We start from the raw sequence: 14,220 nt of genomic DNA on the forward strand, positions 1-14,220 counted from the left end.
ACCTGGCAAGGAATTAAAAAAAAATACAAATCGCAAACTTGTTGTAAAACTACACTGACTCTGGAGTAGAGTTAAGAAGCCTGACAGACTAATGTCACTACTTGAAACCTATCCTTCCCCCAGTGTCATGAAGTGGTGGCTGGAAATGTCAAACTGAAAACTCAACTTATAGATCCAGATCAGTGAGCAGAGTCTGCCAGACTTAAAACAAATGACAACGCTGCCGGTCCTCTAAATGATTTCTGACTCCTGAATGAGAACAAGTTTGTTTTCCCTTTGTGGATGATACTTGAAGTAGCTGATAAGAAAAATTCAAAGAAATTAATCCACTCAGCTCACGTATCTGGGAAAGTATCAGAGATAAGGGCAGTTCATAATCCTTAGATTATTTCAGGAGCCTTGAGGAAGGAATAATTGAAGAAACAAATTCATTTAAATTCTGTCCAAGGGAAAACAAAATTGTGTGTTTGAGCAACAACAAGCTTGTCATGACAATTCAATAACACAAATAACCAACAGTTCAGAGATGTAAGAAAAATCCCAACTGCGTATCAACATAGATGAAGAGATTCTGTTTATTCTCACTTACCCTATACATGGAGAGATCGATCCGAAGTGAGTTATGAAGCTGGTCCAGTAGCTTAACAAATCGTTCTTTCTATTGGGCAAAAAACACCAACAAGCATCACATATCACTGTCCAATTGATGTTCTCAGTAAGAAGCACGATATCAGAGAACTAGCTCAGGAGAGGGGGAGGAAGCACTACAGATGCACTGTTTTGTGTGCTAGGGTTTTTTGCCTTTAAGCAGTTGCTGTTTTTAAAAACAAATTTCTGAAACCATCAGACTGCACAAAATATTTTATCAACAGCATCACCACACAGAATTTAATACAATTTGCTCGTGTCCGCACCATCTCTGCTCCAGTGTGATTTGAACATGAAGAGTAAACATCACAATGCATTGCACTGATTAATAAGATTAATAACTGAAATGTGTGATGGTGACAATAAGCCACACTCTTCTTTGTCTAGTGCAGAAGAACTCTACAACTTCCAGCTTCCTACAGATACAGATAAAAAGTTCCTTAAACAGAGTAAGTCATTTACTGAAAGGCAGAAATAACACAGGCAAATTAGAGAAGTCCAGTTGTATCACCAAACATACCCCAAAATTGGAGGCTGCAAAGCGGTCTGAAGCAGACACATTTGTGGAGGCAGTTGTGTGCGCATAGTAAGCGTTGATATTGGCAAGTAAGGTGCTCATCACAGCTGGCACACCTGGGCACATGTATTTGGAAGAAAGACAAGCAAAATGCCTGCAAAAGGACACTTCAGTAAGTCATTCTGGTCTCTTTCTGTGTCATGCAATCTGATGCTGTGTACAGTATCTGCAACCCAACTCTTAGTCAAGTTTCCTATCCCTTCAACAGCTACTCTGCTGTAGGTAACACCTTGAACATAGGCAAATTGTTTTCTCCTTTTCATTCAATCCTTAGAATTTTGCTTCAAGTTTTTCACAAAACATGCCATTTATACAATAGATAAGTGAGAAAAAAAAAAGAAAAATCCTTTTAGCACAGCCCTTTTCATGTCACAGAACTGTTTCTCAACGATTTGTTGTCACTAGCTTTTGACATTAGTGATACTCTGAGTACAAGAGCCAAGCCTGGCACAGAGAGATTGATATAATGTACAGTTACCTGAGGCTGCCACAGGTTCTGAGGGGCCACGAGGCAGCAGCAATTGCAAAGCATTTAACCACAGCAAAATCACACACTATTATTTCTGTGCTGCACTGATAAGCTATTCCTTAGAGCTAACCCTTCCAGCCTTCAGGAGGCATGCTCATCTGTTGGTTGGTTGTCTTTTCTTTTTCTTTTTCCTCATTTAACTGCTCCCATTATTGTGCAAGGAACTGTCCTGCAGGAAATCTCAAAATTAAGCCAGAAGCACTCAAGCTTGTGAAATGATTAGACAATCAAAGAAAATCTGTCAGACGAAGATGAGAGGGGGAAATAATCAGACTTAGGAGGTCTGATATTATAAGATGTGGTAAGTCAAGTTCATTCCAACAGACAGGAGAATTTGTAGGTTTTAAGCTGTTCTTCAAGCAGGAACCCTTACAGAAGTCTCAAACTAAATCTGGGAACTATTTTCCCAAACGTAGTTTTCCCTCAAGGAAATCACCACAGAAATCAGATTTGGTGCTAATTAACCTACAAATAATTATAATCAAAAAAAGCTCCAGTGAGAGAATTCCACAGAAACACACAAATAGGTGTTTCAGACAAATATGATCATGGAATAGAATCATAGAATCCTTAGAGTCAGAAGGGACCTTTACAGGCCATCTGGTCCAGTTCCTCTGCAATGAACAGGGACACGTGCTGCCAGATCAGGTTGCCCAGGTTGATCCAGCTTTGCTTTGAAAGTCTCCAGGGATGGGGCACGATGGCTGTTCCTGAATGTGAACTTGCTCATTACACAGTATCTACGTACCAGCTGTCTTTCATGCACTCAGTAGATTTAGATAAACAAAATGGGTGTGCCTAGCTTGAAGAAGAGGAGGTGTAAGAAGTACTGAATGTCTCTAATAATTAAACATCATTACTGCTTAACAAAAAGGGGAGGATTAGCAAGAGAGCTGAGCCAGGCCAAAATCCTTTAAGAGGGACAAATTAAAGAAGCAGCAATATACACCAGTTACAGCAGAGGAAATTCCAAGGAAGATTTTGCAGCTTGGATTACAAACAGGAATTTCTTCCCTCAAGTAATACAGTCCAAGGACAGGAACGCAGAGAGGTGGTGGATCTCCATCCTCGGATATTTTCAAGGAACTGAAAGAGGCTCTGATTTGCCTTTTTCAACTTCTGGGATAGCCCTTTTATGAGCCAGGACTAAACCTCCAGAGGTACCTTTCAATAGCATTCCATTTTGGCTTAAATTAGCAGGCGTTAAAAGATGCTTGCATCAGAACATAGCATAACTCATCCAAGGACTCAACCAAAATGATAAGCTTCAGAAGGGAACTTTTTCAAATTCGTTTGCTGTATCTAATATTATGTTTGAAATAAGAAATGAGCTAAGCATAGCATTGCTTTAAGCAGAAGGGCTAATCCCAAATACACATAGAAGTTCAGTGACATGGGAAGTGCTCTTGAAGACCAAAAACTGCATAAGCCTAGATCTGAAGAGAACAAATCAATGCTCCATTACTCAAACTTCCTGCAAACAGCATCAGCACTAACTGGAAGATCAGTGACCTCCCTCATCTGTATTAATTGCTGTAAGAAACCTATAGGACAAACACTTTCACAAAACCTCTTCCCTTTTCACACTACCAAAAAACTTCAGTAAAATCTTTGGATAACATCTTTTTAATAGTAGAGCATTCAGATAGAGATTTAAGAGTTTTAGAACAGGAATGGTTAAGATAACAATAATAAAGCATGGACCTTTACACTCATAATGTCGGTGTAATTCTTTAGAATACGTTTTAAAGGTAAAGGTGCTCATACAAACTGCTCAGGTGGAGGCTTAATTCCAGCATTTTGTGAGACAGTAATTTCCAGATTTGGAGGAAATCAGTGATTCAGAGACATGCAGTCTTCCTTTTCACAGTACACCCCATAAGGAGTAACTGTTAATGCCTTCTATTATCAACACACTTAATCTTCTGAATCAGTCACATCAATGAGTTACTGTGGATGTCTGCACCAAAGACAACACCGAATGCATCTTACGTCATGGCCTGGTATATTGACTCGATGCCATAGCGCATTGCAAATTCGTCCACGATCTCTTGGGCTGTCTCATCAAAATACACCTTCCAGGCATCGTCTCCTTTGGCATCAGGGATCTTCACCACCCCATTCCCTTGCACGTCTGTGAGATGGTGAAAGAGGTTCTGAAGGATAAAACAAGAGTGAAATTATACGTAAGGCTGCTGAAGCTGCCAAGTGAGTTTGATGACCAGCTTGGAAGTGCTGGGAAGGAAGCACTAATACACATTTCATTACCCTCTTCCCTTTTTCCTTCCCCCTAGATATTATGCATTTTTGAGCTTTGACTTTCTTTTCATACAGCATGCTCCAAGCTGAATTTTTCCGCACATATACCTACAACTTTATCCACTCAACACTGAGAATGATGCAGAGGAGTGCTTCAGTGTAGTGAAATCAGACTAATTAGCTTCCTGACACCTACACACTTCTGTCCTCAAATACATGACTTAGCATGGACAAGCTATTTAAACTAGATGAAGCAACAGCCCTGTATCAGCTTTGTAATTATTATTACACAGTAGAACAGTCCAAATGTTTCTTTTCTGAAAAACACCCTTTAAAACACCCTTAACAACTAGACACTTTTATTATTATTCATCATAACCTCTCACTTTTTCTAACACAGGAATGTATTTCAGCTATCACTACTGTGCAGAATTTGCAATTCAGTTTACTGGATTTCTTGGCAATCCTCAACTTTATGTCACTTACAGATTCATCAGCTTATCAGACAGCTGGCTCCCTACAGTAAGGGATGCAAAAGTCTAATGATCTAATTGGCAGGACTCTGCTTTACACTACTTTTCCTGATTAAATTATTCTAGCTGTAAATCATATTTATTTTATGATGCACAAATGAAGGAAGATGATACTTAAAAAGGATATATTTGCAGGAAAAAGAACAACAAGCAGGAAGTAAATGATTATACATGCTCAGAAAGCCAAAAATTAAATGATTTACCAAACAGAAGCAGTCACTGAATTAAAACTCAAGAAAAACTACATACTGAAGGACACAGCACAGTCTACTAAAAGAAACCAATGTTCATTTAAACTTAGCATGATTTTTTCCTGATAAGATCAGAAGGCACGGCAGGGACCTTCTAGCCCAGTGTAACTGTAACTGAAGTCATCTGCCCTTCCTCTCCAATCTGGATTTGCTTAAACTTTACCGGACATTGTGATATTGTTCTATACAAGGTGGGAGGGTCTATGGCTACCCTTCCTTATTGAGGCACTTAGAGAGTGATCCTTGTCCCTGACAGACAGGCTGGGCACTGTGAATCTCAGATATTCTCATCAGCCATCCTTGAGTCTCTCCCAACTTCTGTAGCACTGCCTGTCCATCTTGGGCCATGTTGAGACAGATCAGTACTCAGCCATCACAGCTTATCTTCTATTCCCTAATAGCTGTCCACAGCTACACACCACTGCAACAGCGCAGAGGAATTTATACAAACAGTGCCAACACCACTCAATGGCCATAGCCAACTCTGCATCCTGATTAGAATTTAATCATAAAGCAGCAGTAGAAAATGTTACTTTTCACATTATAGCTCATCATGCATCACAGGCCAACTGCTCAGACAGAAACTGCAATGACATAACTATTCCTTGTTGTCAACAGTACACCAGCAGTTATGTTCACCACACTGACAGAAGCAGCAGTAAAAAACACAGCATATTCCATTTCCATGGAAATGCTGCATGTCTGGGAACTCAGAGGGAATGAGCAAAGTTTATTCATGAAGCGTATCTGGGCTGGAGTCTGCCATTTTAGCAGGCTTTCTGGAAGGAAAGATACAGATGGAATGCATGCTGAACACATCATCCAAGGAAATACAGAAGTTTCTTCCTGTTAAACTTATGGAAGCTCTAAGCTGGACCAGTGTCTATTCTGTGCTTGACAAAAGCACAGCTGTGACAAGTGGGACAGAGTGAACCAGACAGCATTTGGCGTCGTAGGGAGAACCTAAAGCCTTCCTGACAAATGCAGACCTGGTGACTCACTGTCATTCCAGGCCTGCAGGGCAGGAGAAAAAAGGCTCACGTAAGGTCAAAAGGAACATTCCAAGGAAATAAAAGGTCACAAAATTACTTCTTCTTCAGAAAGGAGAACATCATAATGACCAAGTTTAATTGCTCTTTACCTCATGAAGGCAAGTGTACTGAATGTGATATGGAGCCACCTTCTCCTCGCCTTTGATCTCCACATTGATTTGCAGACGGATAGCCCCAGACACTGCAGACTTATCTGTTCTTTTCTCTAGAAGGAAAAATCATCAGCAATTACATGTATTTTTCATGATCAGAGCACAGCTACCTTGGGGTGGCAATGCTGGAAAAGAAACTGCTGCAAACTCAGGATTAACCAATGATAGTAATGCCATGGAGAAAATTTTCCGATTTTTTTACTTCAAAGCAGTAAAAATTAAGTAGATACCAGCAAAACAGCTGCCACAATGCACTCTCAGTGTGACACACCTAGCTGTAATAACATCCTTTTATATATAAGCCAGCCCTTCTGACAGCAATTGTGCTATAGAACCCCGGGCTTAGATTTAGTTAGCCCAACTAGAACCATCAAGGAAAGTACTGCAAACTTCTCCAGACTACAACTCATATTAGAGCAGGCAAAAAAGTTCACAATATCACATGTACAGCCACGATGAGGTTTTACCAAAACCACCAAGCAAATATCAGGAAAATGATGCTCCCTTTCCAAGGACAGGGATCTAAAGAGGGATCTCCCTTTTCCAAGGATTGAGCTGACTGATACAGAACCTGTTCCTGATTTGATTACAGTTCTAAGCTGCTGGGAACTGCTGATGTTGTCTTATGAAGAAGATTCTGGTTGTCCTACGATTATTACCATGTCCATCAACTCAGCACTACCTGGTTACTAGTCATTTCTTTCTACTACACCTTATTTTGTCCACTTGGAAAGATTTCAATGAATCCCAACCCAGCACCATGAACTTGTATATCTTAGAGACTGGCAGAGTGCTTGTGCTAGTGCAAAAAAGGGCAAGGCCAGGAACTGTCACCAGCATAGGCAGAGTCCAGCCCCGTCCCAAGCATTTTTATATTTTGCTTTTCAGTGCCAACAGGAAAAAAGCCATCACCATTCTCACATGCTATTCTGCAGTATTTCACTTCAACTGGGATCAAAGCCTGGTAGCTTCCCTGCAGCAGCATAACGTCCCTCACAGTCATTTAACCATGAAGGCTCTTTTTTTTTGTCCTTTCTTGCAAACTACATGTGTAGTACCCAAACAAACAGGTGACTGCTTTCAATCCCAAAGCTGCACTCACCAAGGTTGTACCACACATCCATTTCTCCGCTCAATGTACGGACTTCAATGATCGTCTGCCCCAGGAAATCATCTGACTCACGCTTCAGCCTCTGCTTGACTCGAGACTTGATGTCATCATCTTCATCCCACACTCGCACCTTGATCCGGTCGGAGGAATTATGGCACTCACTGAGAACAAGACAGATGTGATATTGAAAAGCTCATTACGCAGCTGACATTTCTACACTGCATACTTTATGTTCTTTTTGACCTGCTAGCCTAAGTACAGAGTGCCACATAACCAAGAGACAAACAAACAGCCACTTCATTTCAGAGCACAGACTCCGGCAGGAACCACAGAACAATTCTGGTGAACTCTAACTGCTCTGGAGACATATTAGATGCTGCACTTCACACTCACACTAAAGGAGAGTGCCCTGCCCACAGAGAGTGCAACCACCAACTTCAGGTTTGCTAAGTGACTGTGACTCTACTGCTCTTCTTCATCTTCAGGAGCAGCTCCTTGATTTGGGGAATTATTTACTCCCGTTGGTTTTGCCATGAAGCGAAAGGACGATATGGTCAAGGTCTATGATAAATACATTTAATGATATTTTGTAATAAGAAAAAGAACTGAGGTGGAGGTAGTTCTGTTACTTCAAGACAGTCACAAAGCAGTAGTGCACTAACATACAATACATTATAACCAGATGATGCATACGCTGCCTGTGAGTGTGATGAAAGGGTGAGATACAATAGTTGCAAAGTTGGTATGTAACTACTAGAATTGATTATGCCTACTATTCACAGCTCAGATTGATACTTTCTCTACACCTTGAGCAAATCAGTAAGGACATTTCCATTAAAAATACAGCTTAGTCTTTGCTGAACCTGCAGCCTTCAGTTTAATGCACAGGCAGAAATTGCAGCCCCCTGTTTTTAGGTGCTCATATGCCTTTTGCAGATGCAAACAGGCTCCTGAGTGGCAGAAGTGGGTGGAAGGACCTTACAATAAGAGCTTTGTTCATCTACAGGACATGCAATACAACAGAGCAATTTGAATGCTTGCATGAGACCATAACAAGGATAATTACTCACCATAACCACTACAAATGCCTCTCAAGGAAATAAAACCTATGAAAACAGGCAATTTCAGCTGAAGGCCCATTTTCCAGCCTTTTTAACATTAATGTGCTGCATCTGTTGCTAAGCAACAGGAAGAAGGAAGAAATGGGTCAGAAGAGATCTGCCAAGCCTGGTCAATAAGATGTGGCAGTGATTGGTATTTGCATGCTCCCTACCAAAAATCATTTGGGCTCCTGTGGCTGCTACTGTGATATTCAACTGATTAACAGACACCCATGCAGCTTCTAAAGATTTTTCCAGCAAAGACAGATATCTGGGAATGACACTAAGAAAGTTAGGGGCAATTCCAAGCAGCTTTGATCACTGCAGAAAGCATTCCTACTCCCTTCCTTTTCTGTGCAATCGAAGCTGTATTTAGAGATCAGAAGAAAGAAGGTTCAGTGTTTTTCTCTTTCCTCCTCCTCAACTTCAAGGATATCTTCCTTTGATAAAAATATGCACCAAATGCACACAAGCTGGGAATGCTCAGAATGGTGCTCTCTGTAAGCTCCCAAATTTAACTGAGCATATTGCTTTATCTACCGGCAACACTGCACAAGTGCATAAAAGAACTCCTCTGTTCCTGACACCGTGCAGTAATGTACATCTCAGCAGTATCCTACAGCCTCAGTGTTCAGGACGCGGTTACCTAAAAACACAGATTGGTACACAGTGACATTTACAAAGTACCAGCAAGTTAGCTCCTGACATCTTCAAATTTCAACTTCTGGCACTGCAACTCTTTGTCAAAACAGCTTTGATCTTATTTTTCTTTTCTATCAGTGGTGAAAAAATGGCTCTTTCCTTTACAAAAACATTCACTGTTAAGCTCTAAATCTACCTTATATCCAATATGCATTGTTCTACACTTCTCAAATGGCTATCATCCTTTGCTTGCGCTGCAGCAGAATAACTCACTGCTAAGAGCCACAGGAAACTTCTCAGTCGCATTTACCAAACTACTGAATTTTCTACTTCACTGCACTTTTCTCTTTTGTTTTTAGGAGACTGCTCAACTTGTATTCCTTATGCTGATCCCATGCCAGAGAGAGTGCCTTATCACTCACTGACAGCAGCTGAAATCCTTAGGCTGGTGGCTTACCCATAAAATACCCCCATTAAGTCTGTAAAAAACACAGTTCTTGCTTTCAGAGAAGACAGATAGTTGTGTCAACACTAGTTCACTTTCCAGAGCGCACCCCAAACAGAACCATATATACTGAGTTACTTGATTTTAGATTATAACAATTTTTCTACCTAATTTGATGAGGGAAAAGGTGGATAAGGGAAAGGTTGCTGACGTGGTCTACACAGGCTTCAGCAAAGCCTTCGACACCATCCCTCATGGTGTTGTCCTGCAGAAGCTGGCAGCCCGTGGCTTGGATAAGTACACTCTTTGCCAGGCAAAGAACTGGCTGGAGGGCCAGGCCCAGAGTGGAATTGAATGGAGCTAAATCCAGCTGGCATCCAGTCATGAGTGGTATTGCCCAGGGAGTTGGTATTGAGGCCTGTTCTGCTCAATATCATGCCCTAGATGAGGGCATAGAGTGCACCCTCAGTAAGTTTGTAGACACACCAAGTTGGCAGGAAGTGTCGATCTGCCTAGGGGTAGAAAGGCCCTACAGAGGGATCTGGACAGGCTGCATTGCTGGGCTGAAACCAATGGGAGACCATTCAACAAGACCAAGTGCCACAGCAACCGCAGGCAACGCCACAGGCTTGGGGTGGAGTGGCTGGAAGACTGCGTAGAGGAAATGGACCTGGGGGCACTGATTGGTGCTCGGCTGCACAGGAGCATGCAGTGTGCCGTGGCTTGCATCAGGAACGGTGTTGCCAGCAGGAGCAGGGAAGTGATGGTCTGTCTGTATTCTGCCCTGGTGAGGCCGCACCTCCAGTGCTGTGTCCAGTTTTGGGCCCCACACTGCAGGAAAGACATGGAGGCCCTGGAGCGGGTTCAGAGACCAGCAAAGAGGCTGTGAGGGATCCAGAGCACAGGGCTTATGAGGGGCAGCTGAAGGAGCTGGAATTGTTCAGACTTAAGAGGAGGCCCAAGAGACCTTATGGTTCTCTGGAACTTCTTGAGTTGCGTCAAGCTGAGTGTCCGCCTTTTCTCCCATGTAACTAGCAATAGGACTACAGGGAAAGGCCTCAAGTTGCACCAGGGGAGACTCGGGCTGGATACTTCTTCTCTAAGTGAGTGGTGAAGCTCTGGAATGGGCTGCCCAGGCAGGTGGTGTGGAGTCACAGTCCCTGGAGGTGTTCAGTAAGCATTTACATGTTAAACTAAGGGTTTAGTGGGATATATTGGTAGTAGGTGGATGGTTGAACCAAATGATCCTGGAGGTCTTTTCTAACCTTGGTGATTCTATGAATTTAATAAAAAACGGCTTCCCATTAGCAACTGTAACATAATTCTCCAAATTTTGACAACAAGTTCTGTTGGCTGAAACTTTCCCCTTAGTTACTACAAGAGCTGGCAGATTTCTAAAAATGCCTGCCCCACTTCTTGCTAGACTTTTATGAAGGCTGGTTTCCTAATGATCTGCGTGCACACAGAAATCTGCCCAGCCTCCCGCAGCTCAGCTCCCACAGCTTTCCAAAGAAAATGCAGACAGGGGGAACACTCTGTGACCTCATTACAGGAAAGAAACTACCGAACATGTTCAGATCCATTTCAAAGTGTGAGGGGCTGGAAACCAGGTTCTCTTTGTTCCATGACTCAGAAAATGGCTACTTTTTCTTTTGTATCTATATTCTTCTGATATTTGCAGTGGTGACACTTTATATAAAGAAGTTACTTTCATACTCCACGGAGTCAAATACAGAAACACTTCCAGGAAGCAGCACACAAAATCTGCAAGAAAATAAAAATTGGTACTTTCTGTGAAGATTTTTTTTTCTGAAGCAGAAATCAGCAGAGCCTGGTTCTGCTGACTTGCTCTCTGTTCCACACTCTACCTCCATGTCTTCTTCCCACACCCCCACTGTCCCAGCCCCGAAACACCAGTTTATATACACATCCCCTGCACTGGCAACATCCTGTCTGATCCCTTCCCATTCCCAGCCAACAACACGGCTGAGGAGAAGCACACCGAGCCACTGTTAATTCTGATGTGCTTACTTTGGCATGCTGACACACAGACTAATTAATGTACTGATGGTTAAGCAGAACAAGCAACTCTTGAATTTAATAATTGGTATCCTTCTATTCTAGCTCCAACTTACATTAAAATTGTAGGATGTGATTCTTAGCTTTGAGAGCTATGTCTGCTTTGAAAGGTTGGCCCAAACAGGCTCAAAAATGTCAGGAGTCTGGGACAGGATGGCATATGTCTCTTTGTCCTCCAAAAACGTAGGGAGAAAGAAAAATAAGTTTCCAAAAATTTTCAAGCCAGTGATTCACATGCTAAGGTGGAATAAAACAATGATATTTGTGCTGAATTTGTTAGCTCTGTGTGCTAATATTTGCAGGACTCTCAATCTCCAGACAACAGGAATGCAAAAGGAAGATGAAACTGTAAGCCCCCTGAAACTATGGTATCAATGAAAAACAATGAAAGTTCATGAAGCCCTACCAGAAAAGGTAACAGTTTACAACCACAATACTGTATCCAGTTTTATGTAACCCACAGAAAAGATAATAAGCTTAGAGAAAGGAAAAGGCCAAAATGAAAACCTATAAGTTTCTGACACCATTAGCTCAGGATGCTGAATCTTCATCAGAGAAAGAGAGGTCGATAAACACCCACAAAGGTTTCTAAAGGCCCGTTTGTGTCACATCTTCATGGACATTTCTTCCCAAACAATTTCTCAACTCAGTTATCAATGTGTTAACCCTGCAGGGCGCACCCAGCCCTCAATTTCATTCCACTAATACTGCCACTAGACATAGCCTGTCTGTCTCTAAAACACATTGCAGAGATGTGTGAGGTGGAAAGCCAACACAGTTATATTATTCAGCACATCCATTTCACATAAAGACATTAAATTATGATGTTTTCTCATATTTTCGGCCTGAAGAACAGTAGAGCCCAGAGGCCCCAGTGTAATCATGACTGCTGTGTGCTTGACAACTCACAGTGGTTGTCAAGAGAGGAAGACTGCTGCCACTTTGTAGAGCTGACAGGCTAATAAAGACAAAAAGCAAGAAGCAGGCATCACAAAAGCAAATAATTGAAGCGAGGGAGCAGAGGTATCCATGGAATTTTGCAGATTTAAAAGTAGGTCAAGTCAAGCCCACATTTAAGTAGTTTTGCTGTGCCTTGAAATTAGAAAAAAATATTTATGATTCAAGGAGTCTGGTGAATATTTATACAGCCATGTTCTATGAGCAGGTTTCCTTTTGCATAAGTGCAGATGCAGCACTCAGGAAGGGTGTGTGAAGTTCCATCTCTGGTGCAGGGGACACTTCGTGCAAAGGCAGAAACAGGCAGAAAGTGCACAGCAGCTTGTAGAAGCCGTGATGAGTGCAGGAGGTGGAAAAATGCACAGGACAGAAGAATAGGACAGCAAGACTTTAGGATCTGCAATTATTTTAGCTTCTGAGGAGCAAAGCTCCAAAAAAAGCAAAAACATTTTTTAGAAAACCAAGAATACTTATTGGAATCAGTATGAGAAAGCGCAATAAAGAGTTGTAACAACAGGCACAGAAGGAGCAGGACCTCGGAACAGCCATCCTGAACCTAGAGGGGGCCTACAGGAAGACCAGAGGGGTCTCTGTCAGGGAGAGTAGAATCACAGAATGACTTGGATTGGAAGGGGCCTCAAGGATCATCAAGTTCCAATCCCCTTGCCACAGGCAGGGCCACCAGCCTTCAGACGTGGCACTAGACCAGGCTGCCCAGGGCTCCACCCAGCCTGGTCTTGAACACCGCCAGGGCTGGAACCTCTCTGGGCAGCCTGTTCCAGCACCCCTCCACTCTCTTGGTAAGGGACTTCCACCTTACATCCAATCTAAACCTTCCATCCCTGAACTCAGGGTAGTGACAGGACAAGGAGCAATGGTTTTCAACTAAAAAAGAGGAGATTTATACTAGACCTCAAGAGGCAATTTTTCATTTTGAGGGTGGTGAGGCACTGGCACAGACTTTCCACAGCAGCTGTGGTGCCTCATCCCTACAGGTGCTCAAGGCTGGGTTGGATGGGGCCCTGGGCAGCCTGAGCTCAAGGGGGCAAGCAGCCATGGGAGCAGTTGGGTCTGGATGGGCTTTAAGGTCCTTTCCAACACAAAGCACTCTGTTTCTATGAAAATCTAACAGAATTTGTGTGGTTGAAAAGGCAGGGAGATTTATGTGCAAATCAGAGGAAGTGTCTTGAAATGGCAATGTCCAACTGCTCTGCTGAGGCCAGCATTGATGGAATCAGAAGGCAGAAAACTTTACAGAACATTTTTAAACAACGCCAAGACTCCTCTATTAGGGGAAAAAAAAAAGACAACAGAGAATACACTGAAAGCAAAATCAGTGCTGTCAGAGAACAATGCTAAAATCCTCAGCAGTTTATAAGTTCAGCATGATAGCACAAGAATAGGCTGCTGAGATCTAGTTGATGCTGTCTAAGAACAAAGACATAAAGTTTCTGTTCTTACTAGCATGAAGCTCATTTCTTAGGGGAACAAGTACAATCATTTTGCTGTTACCCAACGCTACGACACTGACTGCATTATTTAATTTGAATTAATAGTGCACGTCTCCTAACTACAAAGAGCAGATACAGTAATTCTGAGCTTTACATCCTTAGCTATATTAACACAGATACCCTGAAAGTGCTTGCCACAAGGCATCAGCTCTACATTCAAATCTAAGTTTCTCATCAGTTACTGAGCAGGGACACAAGCAGGATTTCATCAAACTGTCCACTTGCCCCTACGAGGCAATGAACAAAGTCTGAGGATGCAGAGTTACAGTGACACTTACAAACATGGTGGTCTCCAAAGCTGAAGACTGAAAAGCAACTTTGGAGTAGAATCACATAACAACAGAGACTACTGAAAGATGCTGGGCTTGATAACA

At 42.3% G+C, this 14,220-nt stretch overlaps 1 protein-coding gene across 9 annotated transcripts in view; it reads right to left on the minus strand.

The window, feature by feature from the left end:
- UNC13B (unc-13 homolog B) overlaps window positions 1-14,220 on the minus strand; it is a 205,622-nt gene that overhangs the window by 54,456 nt on the left and 136,946 nt on the right. For all 9 annotated transcript variants that reach the window (XM_052670164.1, XM_052670161.1, XM_052670162.1 and 6 more), the window contains 5 exons: window positions 7,104-7,273; window positions 5,939-6,054; window positions 3,747-3,910; window positions 1,169-1,319; window positions 590-658 (listed from right to left, as the gene is read on the minus strand). In XM_052670164.1, the coding sequence (XP_052526124.1) occupies window positions 590-658; window positions 1,169-1,319; window positions 3,747-3,910; window positions 5,939-6,054; window positions 7,104-7,273 (670 nt within the window). The remainder of the gene's footprint in view (window positions 1-589; window positions 659-1,168; window positions 1,320-3,746; window positions 3,911-5,938; window positions 6,055-7,103; window positions 7,274-14,220) is intronic.

The sequence above is a fragment of the Tympanuchus pallidicinctus genome, unplaced genomic scaffold, assembly GCF_026119805.1.
Source record: "Tympanuchus pallidicinctus isolate F22 unplaced genomic scaffold, pur_lepc_1.0 scaffold9, whole genome shotgun sequence".
NCBI classification, from domain to species: domain Eukaryota; kingdom Metazoa; phylum Chordata; class Aves; order Galliformes; family Phasianidae; genus Tympanuchus; species Tympanuchus pallidicinctus.